The sequence below is a fragment of the Aphelocoma coerulescens genome, chromosome 7, assembly GCF_041296385.1.
Source record: "Aphelocoma coerulescens isolate FSJ_1873_10779 chromosome 7, UR_Acoe_1.0, whole genome shotgun sequence".
NCBI lineage: Eukaryota > Metazoa > Chordata > Aves > Passeriformes > Corvidae > Aphelocoma > Aphelocoma coerulescens.
The window spans coordinates 25,270,831-25,294,455 of record NC_091021.1 but is presented as its reverse complement, the minus strand read 5'-3'; the positions used below and the strand labels follow the sequence as shown (position 1 = coordinate 25,294,455).

The window sequence follows — 23,625 nt, the reverse complement described above, 5'->3', positions numbered from 1 at the left end:
GGGAGGGGCGCGGTGCCGGGCGGAGCGCTGAGCGCGGCGCACCGCGTCCCGGCACGAGCGCGATGGCGCCCAGCGGCAAGGTGAGGGCGGGGGGTGCGGGGGTCCCGCCGCCTCCGGGCACCCACACGCATCCATCCCTGACACCGGGGAACTCCTCCCCGTGCTGGCCGGCGGGCCGCTGGCGGTACAAAGCTGCCTAGCTCAAAGGGAATCAGTGTTCCGCTTTAGAGCACAGTGCAGCTCCCGCAGCAGTAATTGCCATTGCTCTTGCTAAAATAATGGTAGAACTGGCTTTGCTCTGTTGAAAATGCAGTTTGTATGTGTGGTGCGTTTAAGGAATCTTGTTGGTGAAAGCTGTGTTAGGTCTCTTGTGGTACAGGGCAGTTTAGTATCTGTTAAACACAGCTTTATCTGTGCTGCTGTAGCCGTCTCTCTCTTCGCTTTATTACAGCTACTTCAGCACCGAGAGGTCAGCGATAAAGGCAGGCTTGTTCCATATCGCCCTTACCAGTACTTGAGCAGAGCAGGTTGGTTTAGCTCAGTGTGACAGTGCTGTCCTGCGGTCACACGTGCGGAGCATCGGGAAGGTGTCCCTCGGGACCCTGCACCTGACAGCAGCAGCACTGGGTGAGATGCCCAGAGGTTAGGAACAGATGGAGAGATACGGAGAGGAAGGTTACCCTGAAGGAGGATTCCACGTACCTGAACGGGCACCGAGCTTGGGTTTGCTGCCTTCCAGAGGAGCGTGTTGGCACTTGACACTCGACTGTGTGTTTTGTAAGGGAAAACAGCAGCTCTTTGTTCCTGCACTTCTTTGGCTTCTCTAGTGTCGTTCTCTAGTGTCACCTGTGAAGAGAGCTTTACTTCTTTTGGACAACAGGATGGATTTGGCTGCCAGCCATTGTGTGGTTTGAGGCGGGACAGCACCAAGCTAAGGGGGGTCTGCAATTGCTGATGCTGGTAGAGTAGTTCCTCAGGCTGGAGGTGGGCACTGACAAGGCCCTTGAGAGAACACAGTAACTGCCTCTGTTCTTCTCTAAGCTTTTGCAGACCTAGCTGATTGAGGCATTCGTTCCCAGCTCCCAGGCAAGCTACTGGTGAAGGCAGAGTGAGGAATAGAGTGCTGAGACTGAGTATAACCTGCCAGACAACTTGTGGAGCTCTGCTGCTAAGCCTTCTTTCTTTTTTTCTCTCTTCCTCTCCTTGGAGGATGCAGGGAATTAAACCAGTGCTTGTTAAAATGACAGGGGAGGTGCACAATATATTCTGGGAAAAGAAGGAGGATAGGAAAATAGCTTGAGAGCTGCTAATGCAGAGCGTTAGACTGCTAACTTGGGCAAGTTTTCTTTAACTTGGTTTTAAGACTTGTGTATTTGGGTGACAAAAAGGGTTAGGTTCTTTCAGCAGATCTTTGGAAAGGTACTTGGAGTTGCTTGCAAGGCCTTTTGCAGAGCTTAGACCAACACCTTTTCTCTCTGTTCATCCATTTTGCTTTGCAAAAGCAGACTCTGCATCTTGTGTCACTTGACAGATTTATGATTTATTGCCCACATCCTTTTGGCAGCTTCATTTCTTCTGGAATTGGGTATATTTTTAATTTTAGAACAAGTCAGCTGGTTCCAACCTTCCTGTGTTCAGGCAAACAATAATTTTTTCAGCCAGTGTAATTTAATCTACTGGCAGCCCATCAAGCAAGGTTTTGTTGGATATTTAGGGAACTTCGGTTTAATCCATGAGAATAAATTTGAGCTGGCCTTGGACATGCAGGGTATCATTTTGCTGAATTCCTCTTGCAACTACATTCATCTGTATGATTAATCAAGATAAGGGGAGTCTGTGAAAAACTTCAGAGGAACTTAGAATCAAATGAGAAATTGCAAGAAACAATTTTATTTAATTCCAGCTTATAAATGGATTTATGGGCAGACTTGGGCAGTGTTTCATATAGATCAGTTAAAGAGGTGGTCAGAAATGCAAGAACATGGACTAGCTTGAGGGATTTAAGCCCCTAAGTTGAAATTGGAATTCATCCTTGTAACTGTCAACTAAAATATCTGTTTAACTTCCTAGTGCAGAAAAGCCCTTAGATCCCTAATACATTCATGGGGTTGTGTAGAAATTGCATGCCCTTTACAGATTATTGTGTAACAGAGGATTTTTTTTTGTATTTTCCACTGAAATGTCTTCAACGTGGTACAGGATTAAATTATTTTCTTTTCAGTGCAATTCTACCAGTTCTGTCTCCCACCATTATCTCTTATTAACAGTACTGGAAAAGAAACCAGTTGTAATGTAGTTTAATTTTTTGGTTTTGTGTGTACCCTTTTAACCTTTTAAGTAATTATACTTGTATTTTATTTTTTTATTCTTACTTATTCTTTCCAGGTGGCAATAGTGCTGTGCCTGGATGTGGGCTTTACAATGAGCAGTTCTTCTCCTGGTGAAGAGTCTTCACTTGACCAAGCCAAGAAGATTATGACAAAGTTTGTGCAGCGACAGGTGTGTGTGACTTCATAGGTGTTAAAAAGGGAGAGGAAACAATAACATCTGTGAAATATTTTCCTCATTTACTAATAATTGAAATAACTGAGGAATGAGTGAGAACTGGTCTCTGTTTATATGGGAGTGACAGTGTTCCTTGTTTCAGCTGTATTTTTTGTGCATGAGATGTGATAGTTGGGTTGGTCACCCTTTTTCTTCAGGGCAGTAGAAACTTTTAGGGAAAAGTTTCTTTCTCTAAAATATTTCAGCACTTAATAATTGCCACACAGAAGACTCATTTCGAGGACTGAACCAGCCAGTTTCATTTGTTTTTTCCCAGATAGCCTCTTGTCAATTTGTGAGTTTAATTATATCTAACTTTGTGAACACACTGTAAGATTACATTTTGAGAGGATAGCACTGAATAAGTAAAAAAAACAGTAAATCCATTGTAATTAATGTTTCAAAATGAGTTCAGCCTGCTGTAATCTGCCTAACATAGTTATGTATGAATCTACCTGTGTTTTTATACCTGTTTTGTGTTCTCTCTATCTGCAGGTGTTTGCTGAGAGTAAAGATGAAGTTGCTGTAGTTTTGTTTGGCACTAATGGCACTAGAAATGACCTTGCCAGTGAGGATCAATACCAAAACATTACTGTACATAGGTCACTAAAGCTGCCAGATTTTGATCTGCTGGAAGACATTCAAGATGTGATTAAAGCAGGCTCTGAACAAGCAGACTGTATCCTTTTGCTGCAGAGCACTTCTTGAACTGATTCAGCTACATAGGAGACAGGAAGTCAGTGTTGTGAAATTGGGTTCAGCCTCCCAAGTTTTAACTGCTATTAGAGTTGAGCTAATTTGTGGTTGTAAGTTTGTCTGAAAGCTAATTTAGCTGCTTTTTGACATTCTTTTAGGCTAACAGATATAGCCTTGACCTTAAGGAATCATTGCTTTTATGAAGTGTTCTGTTAATGAAAGAGAACAAAGATAATAATATAATTTTAGGCCTCAAATAAGGCATGTATTTTTAAAACTAGCATTACAGAACTTGGTTTATGCTTTTTAATAAAATGAAAATATTGTTTATTAAATAAGTCAGCAGAAGTACCAGAAACCAGTCGTGGTTTAAGCCCAGCTGGCAACTCAGCCTCACACAGCTACCTGCTCACTCCCCCACCAGCTGGCTGGGGAGAGACCTGAAAGGGTAAAAGGGAGAAAACTTGTGGGTTGAGATAAAGACAGATTAATAGGGAAGTTAAAAGCTGTGCACACAAGCAATGCAAAACAAGGAATTATTCACTGCTTCCCATGGACAGACAGGTGTTCAGCCATCTCCAGGAAAGCAGGGCTCCATCAGACTTAACAGTTACCTGGGAAGACAAACACCAGAACTCTGAATATCCCCCCTTCCTCCTTCTTTCTCCCAGCTTTACATGTTGAGTGTGATGCCAGGTGGTGTGGAATATCCCATTAGTCAGTTGGGGTCAGCTGTCTCTGCTGTGTCTCCTCCCAGCTTCTTGTGCCCCCCCCCAGCCTCCTCACTGGCAGGGTGGTACAAGAACCAGAAAAGGCCTTGGCTCTGTGCAGGCACTGTTCACCAACAACTACAACATCCCTATATCATCATCACTGTTTCCAGCACAAATTCAAGACACAGCCCCATGCCAGCTACTTTGAAGAAAACTAGCTCCATCCCAGAGAGAGCAGAACAGAGGTTTATCAGATTGATTTATTTATAAAGTATTTCTAACATTGCCAAATATCTCTTCCTGGTTTGAATGCCATTCGTGTTTGAATGTATTCTACTCCTAGTTACATATAAGGTGAAGAGTTTTAAAGGGTGACCCATATAGTGTTCTTCATGTGTTTCATTTACATACAGTTCAATTTCCTGTGTTGTCTCTCTCTGGCCATAAAATGATTGCTGTGAGCTCTATCCAGGCAGTCAGAGCTGTTTCAGAGAAGTGTGCAGCCAGCCAGCTGGCTCACACATTCCCAGTGGAAACTGTGATGAGGAAGAAGTGAAGAGATTGTCAGATACAGGTGGTTAGAAGAAAAACTTGCATCAGAAAATGGTATCATATATTGAAATTTTGTTGGTGGATTCAGAGTGACATTCTAAAGGTTAGATTGTCCCTTCATTGGACTTGAGTCTCTCATTGACAGTTAAGAGGCTGGGATCTGAAGCAGTCTTTTTAGTGTTCCATTGGGTAAGTGGGGCAGAGACAAGATCACAATACAAACACGTTATAGAGGAACCACTTGCACATGAGTTATTTGCAAAGTATTTATCTCAAAAGAGTATTTCTTAACTAAAATGCGTGTTTGTCAGTCTTTGAGAGGGAGTGAAAACATAAAATTGTTTCCTAAGAAAAACACTTTTTGTTACTTGATTCATGTTCTGAGGTTTTTCTTAATTTTGCTTAGTTTTGGATGCTATTATTGTGTGTATGGACTTGCTTCAGAAGGAAACAATGTGAGTATGTAACCCGAAGCCTTTTACAGAATTTTGACTTTGCACTGATCTGATTTCTTGTCAGTCTTCTATTTCCAGTATGTATAAACATGGAAAGTGCTTTCTTAAAAAAAAAAAAACCCAAAAATAAAAAATTTAAATAAACGTTAAAGATAAACAGCAGAAGTTTGTCTCTGAAGAATCCTGAGACATCTGACTTCTCCAGACAATTGGAGAGCTTTCTGAGGCAACTGGCAGCTTTGTAGTAGAGCCATGGGACTATTAATGCCATTATAGAAGGCACAAAGGCTTCACTTTCTATCACATTCCTTGTGATCTGTTTTCAAAAAGTGTTAATCTGGATGTTAAAATGCTTAGAAAAGGGCTAGTAAGTTTAAATGTGATGGTGCATTTTAGGAAAAAAAAAAAGCAAAACTAGAAAGGTGAACTCGTTCAGCCTAAAGATTTTAAGACTGTTGGAGATGAGGTGGCTGTTAGTAAATTTGCAGGCTGTAGGAAACAAAGGTGCAGTAGGAAAAAACACTGTTTAAGCTGAGAAAAAATGTTGACATCAGGTGTTACAAAGTTGCCACTGAATGTATTTAGGCTGGCAAGGTGTTTCTAACACTCTCTGAACTAATGGTGCAGGGAAAGGAAAGTAACTGCACTTCCTCTCAAACCACAGCTTGAACATGTTTCTAAAAAGGTTATATGATCTAAGTGTGAGTGCAGAAGACTAGACTTGGTGATGCAACTTGTATTTTTATGAGTAAGGTCTAATCAGTGTGGAAAGCTGTATCCATTTAATGGTTAAAACTGAGTTGTGAATGAAAATTACTGTGTTTATGGCATTATAGTCTTGAATAGCTGTGGAGCAACTGGTTTTGTTGTTGCCTATATACACCAGCCACTGTGATATGGAATTTACCTTCATTTGAGAAAATACTGCTGAGTAAAAATTTAAGAAAATCACTTTTATGCTTGATTATCCAGATCAAAACTGTACCAGTTCAAGTGAATTTTGTTCTGTCATTGGCCAGCCTTCCTGATCTGTATTGTTACTACTTCTTAGTGCATTAAGTAGTCTTGACAGTCCATCTTCTCCAATGAATCTACTGAATTAGGTTACTAAAATGGAACCCCCACCAGCAACAGTAATTTAAAATATGTTTCCACAAGAACAGACTTACAGCTGCAAAGGAAATAACCAGTGTAATCCACAAACAGCCTAACATATTTTATTAGCATTTTATCCACATTGGTGAAAATTGGCAGAATTCCATTCATTTAGATATAGTTAGTGATTTATACAGCCACAGGGCTAGAGTCCTCAATTTTAGGGTAGGAGGGAGAATCATATAAACATGTAGGATAAATAAAATAACCTATGGTAGAACAACTTCTACCAAGTAGGTTTTTTTGCTTCTTTCATTTTACGAGTATATTTCTTTGGTAAAAGTAATTACAACTATATTACTTTTGTTGTTATTTTGTAAGGAAATAATTAAAAAGTGGCCTCATAATATTTTCAATAAATGTGAATGTTTTTTCTATTTTAAGAGGAAAGAAATATGAGAAGAGACACATTGAACTGTTTACAGACCTTAGTAGTCCTGTCAGTGAGGATCAGCTGGGAATTATCATTGCTAATTTGAAGAAAACAGGAATTTCACTTCAGTTTTTGTAAGTATGTAAATGGCTGTTTTATACTATGCCATTTTTTAAAGTGAAATTATTCTTTCTTAATAATTATCTTGAAATAGCTGGTGATCTGCTGGTGTATGGTTTCTTTAGAGGTGTACCAGTAAGTAGTATGATTATTTTAAGTACTTCTATCAGTTATACATACCATGAGTTCCAGTTATGAACCAGGTCCCCTTGGTTAAGTGATGTGCAAATAAATGTTAAGATGATGACTTCTTCTCCACTTAAGCTTATAGCTTAGAGCCAAAGTCTAAAATGGGAGACAAAAGAACAGTATAAGCAGAGAATTGGGAAACAGCCAAAAATAGTCTCAGAAACAGTGGTTTTGTCACAGCAACAGCCTAGATCCTTTTAGGTAAGGAAGTTACTGGGAAGAAATAACGAGGTAGTCTTGCAGATATGAGTAGCTTGATTCTGGTCTCAGTAGAAGAGCAGGTCTGAAGAGAAGGGTTATATTCACAATGATGGGCTTGGAAAATGGAAACAGTGTCTTAAGTGTTCAAACAGGAGTCCCTTGATTGTCACGCTGTAGATATAGGTACTCATCTGAAGAACCAATGCTGGTGTCAAGGTCTGTATTAGCTGTTGCATGTGATGGCACCTGGGAGCTGTGAGCCTTCTAGTGGAGTTTATTTAAAAGCAAAACTTTGTGTGTTGCTGTTTATAATAAATACTTACACAGGAGAAAGTTAAAGCCCTAGTTTTACTGCAGACCATATACTTTTACCTAGATCCAGCATTCTGTAATGAACAATGTTGTGAACTTAATAATAAATTCATCTAAACCATTTGCCAACCCATCTGGAAGATAAAAGAGGGGTTAGGTAGGAAAATGTAACTGAAAATCATGGACTGATCCTCCACAAAAAAATCTTTGCTTTGCTTTTGCTTAGGGGAGGCTGAATGCAAAAATGTCAGTTTCTGTCTACACAGCAAAAGCAGTTATGCTTCCAATGTGACATGCCCCTCCTGGCTTATTTGAGCTGTTGTTGGCATTGGGGGTGTGACACCATGAATCTGAGTACCTCTGCCAGTCAGAGTACATCTTTGGAGCTCTGGTATTTAGCTGCTGGTCCCTTGTCTATGAAGCACAAAGGAAATGTTGCTGTTGCAGGGTTGGCTGCAGATTTGCACCCTGTCTCCCAGCCACACGAGCAAAGGATTATTTGATTTTTACATGTACAAATGTAAAACGCTCATTTAAAAATAATTTCTTGCTATAACTTGTCCTTTTGTTGTAACCCATGCTTCCATCTCTTATGCCCTGTTTATAGATTAGGTTGTAACATGCAGCAGATGGTTGGTTTTCCTCCCTGTTCTCAGGTGCCAAGCACATGCTGTAGTGTTGGGTATTACGTACTTCTAATCACAGCAGTCTCTGGGCATTGTAGAGTGAACGTAGCCTAACTTTTACCTATCAGAGGTTTGAAGCTTTTTGATGTTGCCATATCAACTTAAAAATACAGTTTCTCTATTTTATCAGTGGAATCTGCTTCCTAAAAAGGTACCAAACACTTTGCTGAAGCTTGATCTTTAATTTTGCTATATGTGACACTGTTGTGCATAGTGTTAACTCTGCTTATTATGTGTTGCTTCATGGATAAGTTTAGTGAGGACTAATGAGGTGAAAGTATGGCAGAGATCTGTAAGCTGCTTCTGAAAAGCATAATACAATGCTAAACTTATTTCACTTTGTGGAAATGTGGTAAGAGGTATCATGTGGTTCTTTCAAAACTGGAAAAGATGAAAGACCTGAAAAATCTGCAGGTGTTTCCAGGGGCACAGGGTAGAGGATCTTACACATCTTTCTCTACTGTGTTTGTTATACTTAGTTAACTCTCTCCTATATTTTGAAGAGCAGCAAAATCATTTTATCTATAACCCCCGGCTAAACTTTAAAATCTGATTCATGAAGTGCAGGAAAAATGTGTCATCTTCAGTCAGAAATTCACCTAGTGTTCTAAGCTATTAAAATCTCAAAGAGTAACATTTGTTCCAGAAATACCTAATAGCTCCACAGCAGAGAACGTCCTGCTTGCTGGCATTTGGAGCCAATACAGAGTCACAGGCATGGATGGCCTTTAACAAGTCATCTAGAGCAATCCTCTACCTCAGACTGGGTCAGGTGTATGTCTGCCATTGCTGAGCAGTGTTTGTCTAATCTTCTGATAAAGATTTGCAGTGATGGAGATTCTTCTTTCTCCTCAGGCAGTTGGTTTTAGAGATTATAGTTGGAAATGCCTTTATCAGGTTTTTGACAATCTGACCTGACTCCGTGGTGTGATTGGAGTGCAGGCAGAATACAAAGAACTGATTTTTTCCTTCCTCCCTGCAACAGCTTTGTATATTTATGGCTGTCTTGCCCTCTAATTTCCTTCTCTACAGGCTTTATTTTTATTCAGTCTTTTTTAATGGATCTTACTTTCTAATCAGCATTGACTTTACTGTCTACTCTATTCCTGTACGTGGATGTCTTTATTGATGCACGATACTCAGAACTGGTGCATCACTCTGGTCAAGACATTACCAATGCCAAGTAGACTTGAAATACTACTGAATTTGTTTTGCAAGTCCTGTGGCTCTTTATACATCTGACTGCAGCTAGATAGAAATCGTTGATCCTGAGAACATTTTTGTTTTGATTGGTTATTTTAATAAGGAAGAAAGTCAAAATTACTGCTTCTTCTTGTGTTCTTAGTCTGCCATTTTCAGTGGGTGTTGATGATGGAAGTGGAGATACAAGTGCCAGTGTACATGCCCATATGCACAGAAACTCTTTTCCAAGAAAGGATTTAACTGAACGACAGAAGCAAGGTATTGATGTGGTGAGGAAACTGATGTATACTTTGGATGAAGAAGGAGGGCTGGAAGAAATTTATACTTTCAGGTAAATTTGGCTAATCCTTTTTATTGTACTATAGATTTACTTTCTGATTTCTTCTCCAAAAGATGAAGTTAAATAATCAGTCGTATCATAGTTTCATTGAAGTCAGTGAATTTTATGACTTAATATATACTCAGTCCATTTCATACAGCTTCTTCAGTGGCTTTAGAATAAGTAGAAGAGCTTACAGATTTCAGGGGAAAATCAATTTTCTTCCATTTTTAGTGTTGGAGGATTTTGGAGGGAACATTTTTATAAATGTAATTTCAAAAACATGTTTTAGAAAGAGATGGAATTTGTGACATAGTGCAGCTTGAACATCTACATTTAATGGTAGCCTTTGTTCCTTGGTCATAGACTTCTTCTAGCTCACTGGTTTGATAAACCCCCACAAATGCTTTGAGTAAATGTTGTTTGTTGAATCCTGCTCTTTAATCACAGTCTGCTGTGCCACTGTGACAAGCTATATACTTTTTCAGCAGCATTCCTAATACAAGAATTGAAAGATGATTTTTCACTTCTTGTGACTAATATATCCAAGACTTTTCCACACAGGTGTTGTCTCAGTTGGGAAACAGACAAAATGCATCTACGTCCCTTATCATGGTCTGATGTTACTGTCTCAGTAGTTCTGTTCTACAATTATGGAAAGTGATCTTTTAGACAATGTGGTTTTCAGGAAGCTTAGCAGACCATGGCTGTAACATGGTTATTAAAGGTAATTTTTAGATGAGGGTCGTCCCTGTAGGTTTGTATGCTATAATTCATCAATTTCTTTGTGGGATTTCCTTCCCTCCCCCAGCTCAGGTGGTCAGCTTTGCACCTCAGCAGCCAGTGAAGCTGCTCCTTGAGCATTAGTGAAGAGACATGTGTCACTGTCTCTGTAGTAGTCAACAGAGCAGTCTGAGTCTCTAGAAAAAAGCAGGCTTTGTCACTGCTTAGAAGACTGCACAGAAAAGCAGAATCTTTCCTGGCCCGTTTATCCTTTAGGATAATCCATATGCATGAATCTTACCATGTGGCTTGGCTTCTTTATACTTTTTTTATCACAGACTCTTTCTACTCTACAAGCTGTCTTTGTGCCATACTTTCAGGGGAAATCCAAAATCTCTGGATAAATAGGCATTTGGCTAGTAGATTAAAGCTTTAGTTGCAAAAGTTGTTTAAAAATATGTGAGGTTTTAGATGCAATTAAGTTGCTTATCAAGCTTTAAGAAGTCGGTTTTGCCAGTCTGTCATGATAATTGTCCAACTCAGATATACTCTCCATTTCCCAGATTCATTATTCCTGCTGGTAAAAATATTTCAACTCTTGTAAAAATAAATTAGCTGTGCCAGGAAAGGGAGTGAGGAGATTTTGTTGTGCTGTTTTAAGTCATGATACTCGGTCTGTTAGACAGGAGGTACTTCTGCTGCCTCTGGGTTTTGGGGGAAGGGTTGCAGAGCGGAGGAGAAAGGTTGTGTTTATAAAATACAAGTGGAAATGTACATTTGCAAGGGTTTTATTGACTGTGTCATCTTTGGTAACAGGCAGCATTTTTCTTCTATAAATATAAGAAATTAGAGATAATAAATTGAGCTTAAATTACATTTTTAGGCATTTGGCACTTATGTATTTGATTTGTACTCATCGTTGAATGTATGTGTTGCAGTATGATGTAGTAGAAAGTTCTTTTTAAAAATCCTGTATTGATGTCTTTATTGCTAGAAAAAAAATCCTCCGTTCCTTTCCCTAAGGAAAAAAAAATTAAAAATCCAATGTTTATCTAATTTAAAAATCCCAGTGCATTTTTGTCTTTCACTGTGCTTTTAGAATTTTGAAAAATCAACCCTGTTCATACTAGGAAACCTGAAAAGCAGAATGCCAAGTTGAATTCTCTGCTGATGTTTTTAGGAGTTGATCTTGATTTCTGCCAGACAAGTGCTTTCATCAAGAGAGTGGTAGATTCCAGGTTTTATCACAATGTGGAAAAGATGAGTTCAGTATTGTTTTATCTTTGTTTTATCATGCAATGACAGAAAAAAAATTGAGAATTTTCTCTGTTTTGGAATTTTACAGCCAAATAGCCAAAATAGTTTGCATTAGCTGAAAGCTGTTCTGTGGGGCAAGCCTATTTGAATTCACAATAATATATTATAAATTACTGTGAATTTTAGATTTTGGACTCCATTGCTAAAAGTTGTGCAATTAAGTTTACACTTTTTAGTATAAACTCGTTGCAGTTCCTTTTTTTGTGTTTTTTTGAACTTGTATATCTGCTGTTTAGGCTAGAAATAGTTGAAGTAACTTCCTTCACTCTGACAGAATGCTCTTAAATTAATGAGTTCATTAGTACTGTATAAAATAAAGTGTCAAAAGTTAATTCCTATGTAAACAAAATCCTGTTAATTGCAACTGGATTCTTTATTTCTTCAGCAGCACTACAGGAAGCATTTTACCACTTAGAGAGCCTTTTCTAATTTGTGTTGTTCAGCTCGCTACTTGCCCTAATTGGGTGAGCACAGATGAATGTAAAATGCTTAAGAAGCAATTGTGTAGTTTTATCAGTAGACCTAACACAGTGCCTTTGAGCCTTAATGTCACACCATCATAAAGGCTCAAGATGGGGATAATCTACTGTACCACCTCTTTTTTTCATGATCTTTTCTGACAATGGTTAATGATAAGATTATTGATACAGTTTATTTTCTAATGCTTTATGCAATCTAATCGGAAACAGTTTGGACTCCTGCATTTCCTTAAGGAGAGTGTTTTGTCAATAATACTTAATTACAGTTTGCCAGAGTTCATTTCTGTTTTTCTGATTCCTTCATTTAGAGAGAGCCTGGAACGTCTTTCAATGTTTAAGAAAATAGAAAGAAAGTCTATCCCTTGGCCCTGCCAGCTCACTATTGGTCCTAATTTGTCTATAAGGATTGTGGCCTACAAATCAGTAAGTACATAAAGTGAAATGTTTTAGTGTCATTTGGCAGCAAGTTAGGTGCAGCTGCATGTTTTTTTTCCTTAAGGCTAAGAAAATAAAAGATAAAACAACATCCAAATAATAAGGATAGAGATTTTTATTTGCTTAGAAGCCAGTACATCTAAAATTGTGGTTTAGTACATCTAAAGCTGTGGTTCCCACAGCAACTTTAACTTCACCATACACTCGTTGAATAACTAAAATTCATAAGGTACAGAAGTAGGAGTAACTGCTGTCTAGTCTGGCACTTAATGGTATTGAAGTTGATGACCCTGATTAAGAATGCTGTGATTGAAGATTTACATTCAGCATCAGTGATATGTAAGACTTTATATATATTTCTTAAGCCCTAGACACAAGAGGAATTTTGGATGTGTGTGTAAAATGGTGGATGTAAATGTTTTACCAGCCATTGTTTCAAATCACATCTGTTGTTATTTCAGATTTGGAATAAAAGGTCTTTTTTTTCAGCTTGTTTGTACTGTTTGGCAGAGCTTGGGGCCATTCTGTTTCTTAGGGTTTATATGGCTCCTTTAATCAGTGCTAGGAAAAAGTAAGTGTATTTAAAGACATAAAATGTACAAATTTCTAGTTAGAGAATAGTTAATAGGTAACTGTAGTGTGGCAGTATTGAGGGATCTGGTGAGATGGGGATTAATTATTTTGTTATTTCAACATGAAACTGAGTCTGATATTATGAAGCTGAAATATATCTGAATTCTGAGAGATGGGTATACTATCCTTGAAAGACATCAACTTTCGATATATAGTTATTAATAATTTTTTTATTAGGCCATTGTGCCAGACCTGTGCAAATAGACAGAAAGAGTCCCCTCCCAAAGACATTTACACACAAAATAAAGTTAGTTTGGAAGAATAAGCAACATGAACTGAGTGACTGGCCTGAGGTCATACAGCAGTCATACTGACAATATATTGTCTTTACTGTTTTCTGCTCAGTTCTACACTTTTCTTCTCATGTACTAACTATACAATCAATTTCACTTAAGCAGAGAGAAAAGAAAGCAATTTTATTTCCCTGTAGTTGGGAAACATTCACTCACTGTAAATACTTACTCCTTCTTTCCCTTCTCAGTCCCATAATGCAGCTGGGATTTTTTTTGCCTTTTGGGGAAGTTGCAGTAATATAAGGTATTTTTATCCTGTAGTGTAGTAAGCCTGATGGAAAACTTGGCCAAACAAGCTGAATGAACTTTGAATCTTAGTGTATCTTTAATATATTTCTTAATGCTTTGTCAAAAGTATTTATACAGTTGGAGGTAGTAAATTGCATAGCAAGCAAGTTACACAGTATCCTGTGACCCAAAGACTTCCACAAATGGCTTAACCTACAGGTTTAATGAATAACCAGGACAAGTATGCTGTCAATATGCTACAGTTCACATTTTAGGTCTCATACAGATGAAGCAATACTGAAAGCACTGTGGTGGCAGCCAGAGATGCATCATTTGACACTGTCTTTATTAGTTCTTTATTGGCAAAACAATGCAGCACTCAGGCTAAGGATTTTTTTTGTGTTCTGGTAAGTACTCTGGATCCCACTGAAATGTTAAACATTCCTTTTCTTTGAATTCTTATATCAAGATCACAGAAGAGAGGGTGAAAAAACTTTGGACAATTGTGGATGCTAAAACCCTCAGAAGAGAGGATGTGCAAAAAGAAACTGTTTACTGCTTGAATGATGATGATGAGACAGAGGTTCAGAAAGATGATACTATTCAAGGTATGACATCTTTATGTGCACCCTGAAGACAAGGGGAAGACAATGGCTGGACTCTTAGGTCACCCAAGGGCCTTTTAGTTCTATACCTTGAAGCCTAGCTGTGATCCTAGAATGTAGGCTCTGTAGGCTGATGGAACACAGAGACTGTTACATGAGAGTCTTTGTCTTCACATATTTTTAAAAATCTGACTTTTCCAGTAGTAAGAATAACAATAATAGGAATAATAATAATAGGACTAAAACCACCACCACCACCACCAATAATAACAACAGATCGAGCTTGGAAGGCACTACAGCTTCCTGAACTGTGCTCTGTGGAGGGCTGTACCTCACTTCTGTAGTGAGTAGTTCTGCTACCACTATTCTGTTTTTAGATCTTCAGTTGTACTGATAACATGACTGCTTTCATAGTGCTGCTTTTTTGTAGATGAGCAACTGCTCTAGTTATTCTGCAGCTGGAAAGATGAAGCCATCAAAGGAAGATTTAGTGTTCAAGAGTACCAGCTTTGCTGTACTGTAACAGGATCAATCTGAAGTACTGGTATGCAGAATACTTTTTCTGACCTGCAGCTTCTTTCTGAGCAGATTAGTTTCCTTAGAAGACTACAGGCCCCAGAAACAGCAGGAAGTAGTGTGCTTACTTGTAAAAATGGTGTTAAGCAAATCTGTTTCATTTTTTGTGATGGTATAGATATATTTTGTTACTAGTTTTTTTCCTTTCCTTTGCTGTTTCAATCCCACAGAAGTAGGGCAAGTATATTAACTATAAAGAGCAGAACTATTCAGATAACACTATTCAGAGAGTGCTGTCAATTGAATAACATAAATTGAAAATTAGAATAAGCTGTATTTTTTAATTTAATCTATTTCAAGTCTAGCATTCATAGATTTTTCATAGGAGTATCAGATAAAGTCCCAGCAATAATGGGACCTTTTCTTTAAGCAGAAGTGATGGTTAAAAGATAGTCTAGTTATGTTTTACAACTTCAGAACTATGTGTAAAAAAAATCCACTTCTTACAGAGAATGCATTTTGAAGGATTTGTGACTGTTGTCACGTAATCTTCTGACTGGTTCAGTTAGTAAGTAGTTGTGGGATACTAGTAAAAAGAAGTGGTGAGCAGTTCAATGTGAACAAAAGTGATAAAAGATTTCCCTGACAGTGGTGTGATATTTCTTATGCTAAAAGAGCTACTGATGCATCCTGGACTTAGATGAATCTTTTGAGAAATGTCACGATTAGGCAATATTTTGTATTTGCAGCACCAGTACTGAAATTTCTTTCATTCTGCCTGTATGTTTGCTTTTCAGTTTGCAGGAAAATATATCTGCTTATAGGTTTTTCATCCAGGGATTTATCTCTGTTCCTTCTACTTTCTTCACACCTGAGGATATCATCCTTAGTCTGTGGCAATATAATAAAGTGATGATGTTACAGGGAGGATATTGGAGGCTGAGATAGGAAATAAGCAGCTGGAACAGATGATACCTCTGAGAAATTACAGCTTCCTATTTTGTGGAGATATACCTGTAATGTATGGCATGGGAAGTAAAACACAGAAATATATAGAAAGACCAGTTCTGCATACAAGAGTGTTTTGGTTTTCCATTGTGTACCTTGCTTCCATTGTTAGCACATTTTATTCTCTGAGTCTCTCCTGGTGTCATCTCTTGTGCTATGATTTGTGGTATGTTTGAGGTTGCTTGTATTATGTTTGCAGAGAGTGTTGCAATCTGTTTGCTGAAATCTATTCTGATTTGCTTAAATCTATTCTGTGAGCATAACTTTGTTAGGCAAGATGTTCCCTTATTTTCTTTTCTGCTCTCTGAGGGTACTTGCGTTACATAAAATGATGTACAAGGAGTGCAACTGCTGTTCTCGAAGTACAAAATGTGTCCATGGGTGTGTGGTTTTTTTTTGCTAACAGGGAAAGTAATTTGATGAGCATGTGTGGATCGTAGCTGTGGGGCACGAGTGCATTGTTAAAATATTCAGAGAGCTAATTTCGGTGTTAAAATTGTAGGCCCATATGCTTACCAGATGCTCTTCTCTTGTTCTCCAGGTTTTCGGTATGGGAGTGATATAGTTCCTTTTTCCAAGGAAGATGAAGAGCAAATGAAATACAAAACAGAAGGAAAGTGTTTTTCTGTTTTGGGATTCACTAGATCCTCTCAGGTGTGATGCTAAATGTCTTCCTATTCAACTTCCTGGGTTATTCAAGACACTTGATCTTGGTTTGAATTCACTAGAGTGTTGTATTGGGTTTCAGTATTGGGAATGGGGCATCTCCACTCAGGTATGCAGGGGTGACTTATTTGCTGATTCTAGTACATGTAAGCAGTGTGTGGTCTTGCAAAGGAGAGAAGCTCATAAATGTGGCCATTGGACCCTCAAGTGAAGCCAGAGCCACTGAACTCAGGTCTCTGCAAAGTGAAGACAGAGGTATTGTGGTCTCACATCTCACAGACTTTAATAGTAGTGCCAGATCTGCAACAGAAGATGGTCTGTCTTTTGTTCAGCTCAGGCAGCAGCCTTTCTGGGCTTTGTCCAGCTAAGAGTATGGCTGCTTCTTAACAGAAGCTTCTCCCTCAACATTACTTTAATGTTAAAGCAAGCCTGAAAACTGACTCCATTCATTCTCAATTCCATAAGGATTAGTTTGTGAACCATGACTTGCTGTTTCTTTCTATTGTGACAAAACATAAATTTAGAAATTTATGTTTTTATGAAATTTTTATGAAATTTATGAAAGCTTAGAACTTAGACAAATCATTCAAAACCTCTCCATATTTCTGTGAGGTGCTTGGTGTTTGTAATGCATTTATTTCTACTTGTGGTATTGACTTTGCTATTTGTTGTCCTTGATAGTTGTAACAAACTTACTTTGTGCAAGTACCTTAGTAAAAGTTATCCAGCACAAGGTGATTTCCTTTAGAAAATCCAAGACTTAAGTATTAGCAAAGCCTTAGGCAAAGGCTTAACAAAACTGTTCTTGAAGCAGGACACATGAGGAGAGAGTACAGAGATGCAAGTGCCAAGTAATTGCTGTGCGTGTTAAGCTGCTCCCCATCTTTTTTCTCCAGGATACTGCACAGGGTGGGTGAAACTTTACTCATCTTGGAGCTGTCCACACGCAATCCTCTCTTCACCAGTCAAAACCGAAATGAAATCATAGGGCAGTTCTACACCTTCTGTTCTGACAGCTCCCAGCCCTCCTGCTCTTTGAAATCTCTCACTGCCTGAACAAAGTATAACCCTTGAGAAAGGCTAAGGCATCGTCACCTTTACCATGAAGGAAAGATGCTGATGAAATAGGAAGCATCTGTGGGAGCTTGCTCCCAAATGGATGTAACTAAACATCTTTTTACTTTACAATACAGGTGTCACAGAGACCTTGTGCATGTTGCTAGATACATCATTAGATGCAATGCAGTGTTCCAAAACATAGTGACCAAGGAGCTGGGAAGTTATGTTGATTTACTGAAATGAGGAGCCAGCCTAACTGGAAACTGTGACCTGGTTGCTCCTCGAGGACTTTCAAAACTTAGTTGTTGAGTAATATGAGAGCTTGTGAACTGCAAGTGACTGCGAGGAAACATGTCATGCTTGAGCTTATGTGCCCTAAATTGGCCAGGACCAGAGAGATGTTAGGGAGTGCTACCTCCTGTACCAGAAACTGGATCTAATAAGTGAAATGTGTCTGAATCCAGTGTTCCAATGAGACAATTTCTTGCATCTCTTCATGCATTATGAGCCTCCAGCTGAGTCTTACTATTGTAATTTAGCTCTGCAAGGTGTATTTCACTGTGTGCAGAGTTTTCTCATGCTGGAGGCTAGCCTCCTGTTTTGACTTGGTCTGACTTTATTTGAAAATGGAAACTAAGAGCAAAACAGATGAGGACTATAGTGTTCTGTGAGCAAACTGTTATTTCACATGGATTTTTATTTTCCCAACATTGGTCAGATACATAGTTAGTAATTGTAGGGTTGGACTTAATTTTAGGAATATTTTTCGAGTCACAAGTATGCATAAAAGAATTAACAAGTTGTTTTTAAAAATTTTCAGTGTACTAAATGCCGATTGCTTTTGATTAATTTTTATTATGTACTTCTCTTGTCTTTGTATTTCATAACAAAAAGAAATTACATCTTAAAGTGTGCTCTGGTCCTGTAGCCAGGAGTGTGAGTAGTTATGCTGTGTAGTAGCTGCACATCCCCTCAGTGGAATAAATTATTCAGGCATGCTTGCAGGATTGAAATTACAGTGTATAGATAATGATATCAGGAAGTTTTTAACTACAGCCAGAATTTTCAAGACCCATGCGTTATCTTAAGTTTTGCCTCCTAAATTTTGTTATTTGGAATAATAAAACTGACACTATTCAAATGTATGTTTTATAATAAATTGTTTCTTTAAAAAACTTTGGTGGAAAGATAATTCAATATTGACTAGAAAAACTGGAACAGCTCCAAATACATAATTAAATAAGGAATAGAAACACCTTATATTATTTTCCTGAGTTGTTCACATCCCTCAGGAAAGAAGATCAGAGGCCGCTTAAACTTTGATTTTTAATTTATAAGCCATGCCATGTAAATCAAGAAATAGTACCTGAAAATATTATAAAGGGACAATTTCTTCTGCAAACAAAAAAAGGTGTAGTGATACACACATCTAGTTATTTAGACTACACTGAAAGTAAAATTTCCTGAGCATTTAGAGACAGAACAGGAAAGAAGGATTGCAGGCATAATAATCTGATCTGAAGAATCGTGCTGTAGTACAGTAAACAGATGTGCTCTGGTACAGGTTGTCACTGACTTCAACGGCCTTATGGTAATTTGCTAAATTAAGAAGATAGAATAAAAAGATGAAATGAATGAAAGAAAACTCAAAGATACAATGAAGTTAGTTCTGAGACTGTAATTCAAAGAGGGGGTTTTTTAACAAAGGTTATTTTAACCAGTGTCTGTAGCAGTGTGTGATCTTTGTGACAGGCCTTCTACGATTGCAGAGTTTGTCTGTGTGTGTGTGCATGTGTGTGTCAGCTGCTGTAGCTCCAACTATTCCAGTGATGCCCCTTGCTGAAACTATTTTTTCTGTCTGTTTTTGATTCAGCCATGTTCATGAACAGAATAAACCCTGCTGACAGAAGTGCTTCTTTGCCAGCACAACTGTATATACTCGGGGTTGCTGTTGAAGTAGCTTTATTAATTACGGATGAGACCTTTTTCAGCTCCTTTTTGATGTATCATCGCTAGAAAAATTTAATTGCATAGATATGGTGTCAGGTTTAGGTCTTGTATTAACTACTGTAGTTTTCCACGCTGACTTTTGAATTACTGAAGTATAATTCAGACCGGTAACAGCTGCAAGTAGCACTGTCTTTCATTCCTGCCCATCAGTAGGAAGCTGTGGGAATATCCTACCCAAGATGACTGAATACCCATATTAAGTGACAAATGGAGAGGCATATATAGGGCTTCAACCTGTATGCACTGTAATTAAATTTGGTGGCTTCTGACTTGACTAATGTTAGTTGTTTTGTAATTTAATTGGTCCACTTGCATTAGTGACCTTTTCTTTAGGTCAGGCTAACTCTTGGCCATTTGAATCTGTAGATCCAGAGGCATTACTACATGGGCAACCAGGCTCTGAAGGTCTTTGCTGCGAAAGATGATAAGGTAAGGTGAACTGAAGTTTAATGCTGAAGGTATTTTGCTGTGGAACAAAGAAGAATAGTAGTGACACTTGAAGTTGTCCTGTCTTTCTGTGTTTATAATAAATACTTTTAATGCAGCTTGCAGAAATGTCCTATTTCGTTGCCCAGTAGGTTAAAAAGAGGTTGGATTAAACTGCAAATGAATACAGTATCTCATGAATAATGAAAGACTGATAGGTACTATATCTAGGCAAGGTTATGAGGAACCTGAAATTTGTGCTTAAGTCCATTCTCATGCACAGCAACAGTGTGCCCTGTCACTGTGTTGTTTAGAACAGACCTCCAAAGTACTGGAGGTAAAAAGCTCACTGTTGTGCTCTGATATGTTCCTTTAAGGGTCTGGCTTCCCTTCTTTTCTCTGTCTCTTGCAAAACCTCTGAGAGTTCTTCACACCTGGTGAAAAAGGTGGAATGTGCTGAATCTAAAGTTGGCTCAGCTTTGAATGGATCCACTATCGTGATGAGATTTGACCTTTCTGCTTCTTTGATTTACAAGCATGAAAAAATGCTTGTGTTAAAGTAATAGCTGAAATGGAAGCTAGTCTTGACTAAATCAATGCTATTGAATTCCCTGTGAAAGATGTACTTCATGATTAAGAACTTGCATGATTCTGTAGACTTCTTTTTTCCCTCCAGAATGCAGCAGTTGCTTTTTCTGCACTTGTTCGTGCACTGGATGAGTTGAAAGTGGTGGCTATAGTGCGTTATGCTTATGATAGAAGATGCTACCCACAAGTTGGAGTAGCTTTTCCATATATTAAGGACACATATGAGGTAATTTTTCACTCTTACCCTTCTGCAGAGAGACCCAGAAGCAATACAGTATGTCAGAACTTTTGCAGCATATGTTTCCCCTGATCTTTCCTACGAGAGACTATTGAAAGAGCTAAATATGTATAGCATAGCTGAGCAGTGATGGAGGTGGGGGCGGACACAACAATCTTCAGACTTTTCAAGGGTATAAACGTAAAGGAAAGGAATTATTTGGGGTGGTATGAACTGGAGGAGGTATTTGAATAAAGAAAAAATGAGGCAGAGAAATGTTAAAAAAACCAAACCCAACTTTTGACTTTGAAATACAGTAAGCTGTGATAAAATCTCCCAGAGTGCCAATATATTGGATATTTAAAGCTTGGATAATTGGAACTCTGCACAAGAAAAAGGAATCAGATGGCTGGGGAGGTCTTTATTCCACGAGCAGAAAAATGAGTGTAGCCATTACTATGTTATAAAATATAATGCTGTGTTTTATTCTGATTAAAATTGTGTTGCTCTGTGAATATTTTAAGTGTTTTGATGGACACAGACATTAGGCCTTCAGATTTTTCATATGTTTTATGTTGCCCTGATACGGCACTCTGGGGATGCAGATTTTTTTTTTCCTTCAGGCTCAGTTGTTCTTTCTTTCCTCTTGCACAGTGTCTCATCTATGTGCAACTACCCTACATGGAAGACCTAAGACAATATGTATTTTCATCCTTGAAAAACAGTAAAAAATGCATTCCTACAGGTAAGATATGTGCTGGTCAGCTGGAAAAGTAACCTGCTTGTTGTCTTCTAAGATGCTCTAAGAGAGTTAGAATATTTGGCTCTCCAATGAAGACTTGAGTTTTGTTGTTATTTTGGCTTAGGAGAAAACCCAGGTATTTGGGCATCCATTATGGTGATGTCATCTTGAAGTGTAAATGTGTATCAAAGCTTTGCCACTTCAGTTGCAGGCTGAGCAGACCTAAGTTTGAAGGCAGTATTTCAGCTGTCCTGTTAAATGACTTCTGGCTCAGGTTATAGCATCATTAGTCTCACAGGATCCTGTGACAGAGAACTGAGATTTGTCCTCTGTATCCTTTGATCTTTGAACTCATCATGGGAATTAAATGGCCAGACCTTGTGGGATCTACAGTGTGTGATTAGCTAGCTAGAATTAGAGCAGACACAGCTGCTCTGTTGGTGCAAAGCTGGTTCTGTAGCCGTTTGCAGTATGGCCTGTTAATATAATGTACAAAGGCAAAGACAGTATTTGCTGTGGAGTGTTATTAAACTGTGCACTTATTGGTATCCAGACTGAGATGGATGGCATCTGCAGAGAACATGCAGCTATACAAAGCTTGACTTGCTCTTCTGAGAGTTTTGCACAGCAATGAGTCTTAAGTGGATGTAGTTTAGAATCCACTCCCGCTTCTTTCATCTGTTATGAGATGCATTGAATGGGCACTTGCACGTCAGGGTATATATAGCGTGCTGGTTTTTCTGAAACAGTTTCTATTTTCTTGCCTGTAAGGAGTAGTTTGATAACCAGTCTAAAACCTGTCTTACCAAAGCAATAGCTGGCTATTGTGAACTGTGTTAATTTGCAATCATAACTTTAAAAATTTATATTGTGCCATTTAGTTTTGCAAACCAACTGTTCTCCTTATTTACTAAGTGGCCTATAAACCTTCTGTTGCAAATGAAAACATCTTGAAAAAGAATAAAAGTGAAAGCAGTAAGGCAACAATAATTGAGGTCTTGGGGAAAAAGAAAAAGGCTTTATGACTTAGCTCTGTAGTCCTTAAATAAAGCAGAGGTTTATTATTGTGTCCATTTTCCATATTTTTATTGGCCCATCTATAGCTGCAGTGTATTCTGTGGCATGCAATGACTTGGTGAAAATCTCACATTGTGAAGCAAATCTTCATTTATAAATTGTTTCAAGAAATGCATCCATCTGCAAGGGTATTTAATCTTCCTTTGTATGTAATTGCTGCCTTAGCGGATCAGTTATCTGCTGTTGACTCACTGATTGATTCTATGAATTTGGTTCATGAAGATGGAGAAACTTTTGAGGACCTATTTAAGCCCAGCAAAATCCCAAACCCTCATTTTCAGAGGTTTTATCAGGTGAGATGAATGATATGGTATTTTTTGAAAAAATTTTTTTAAAGACTTTTCACTTTTCTGTCTTTCTCTGATTCACACTGGAAAGATCTGCATTGTGGAAATGCAGATGTAAATCTCTGGCATTAAAGCATGGGGTAAACCAGTAATTTCTGTGTTGTCCCTGACATAGATTTATTTTTAAAATTTCCAGTTTCCAGGAAGCAAAGGAAATTATACCTGTGCTGAGGGTGTCTGCAACAGCATCACTGATAGTTATAGGCACATAGATTAGGCAAGTAAAAACTTGCATCTCAACACTCTATTGTGGACCTAGATTCAGTCTTCGGCTTTTGGACAAAGAGAAAAAGTGTCTGAAAATCAGGGGTATCTTCAGCTTCTCATTCTGCATCCCATCACTTTTCTGTGCATTGTTGCATCTAGCACTGTTCCAAACCAGGTCAGTCTGTGGTGAACTGGACCAGTAATAAATGGTTAACATTGTTGACATTTAAAATGTTCTGCTGGGGTGTCTAAGCTGATGCACTTTACAAGCAAGCAGAACAGTTCACACTTCCTGCAGTTATTCTGTCAAGCTGTCTCCATTTTGATTTACATTCCTTTCGTATCACAGACTTCCATTGCAACTATGAGGATGAGAGACTTAATTATACATTGGAATTCAAGTGTTAAAAAAATGACACAGCAAATTCAAAAATAAGGAAAATTATGTTGCAGTTTAAGCAACTGCAGAATTGTACTGTATACAGAACCATGGAGACATATTGAATGTGTGACTCTGCTCTGAAAATTGAC

General features: G+C 38.3%; 1 protein-coding gene across 5 annotated transcripts in view; it reads left to right on the top strand.

Annotated features, from left to right (window-relative positions):
- Positions 1–23,625, top strand: part of XRCC5 (X-ray repair cross complementing 5) — a 50,181-nt gene continuing 26,556 nt past the window's right edge. For 2 of the 5 annotated variants that reach the window (XM_069020958.1, XM_069020962.1), the window contains exons 1-13: positions 1–80; positions 2,386–2,499; positions 3,040–3,223; positions 4,912–4,960; positions 6,500–6,622; positions 9,342–9,530; positions 12,346–12,460; positions 14,096–14,234; positions 16,297–16,409; positions 19,857–19,919; positions 20,593–20,730; positions 21,376–21,466; positions 22,706–22,833. In XM_069020958.1, the coding sequence (XP_068877059.1) occupies positions 63–80; positions 2,386–2,499; positions 3,040–3,223; positions 4,912–4,960; positions 6,500–6,622; positions 9,342–9,530; positions 12,346–12,460; positions 14,096–14,234; positions 16,297–16,409; positions 19,857–19,919; positions 20,593–20,730; positions 21,376–21,466; positions 22,706–22,833 (1,464 nt within the window). In that variant the 5' untranslated portion in view covers positions 1–62. The other 3 variants (XM_069020960.1, XM_069020959.1, XM_069020961.1) reach the window with 3 other exon arrangements.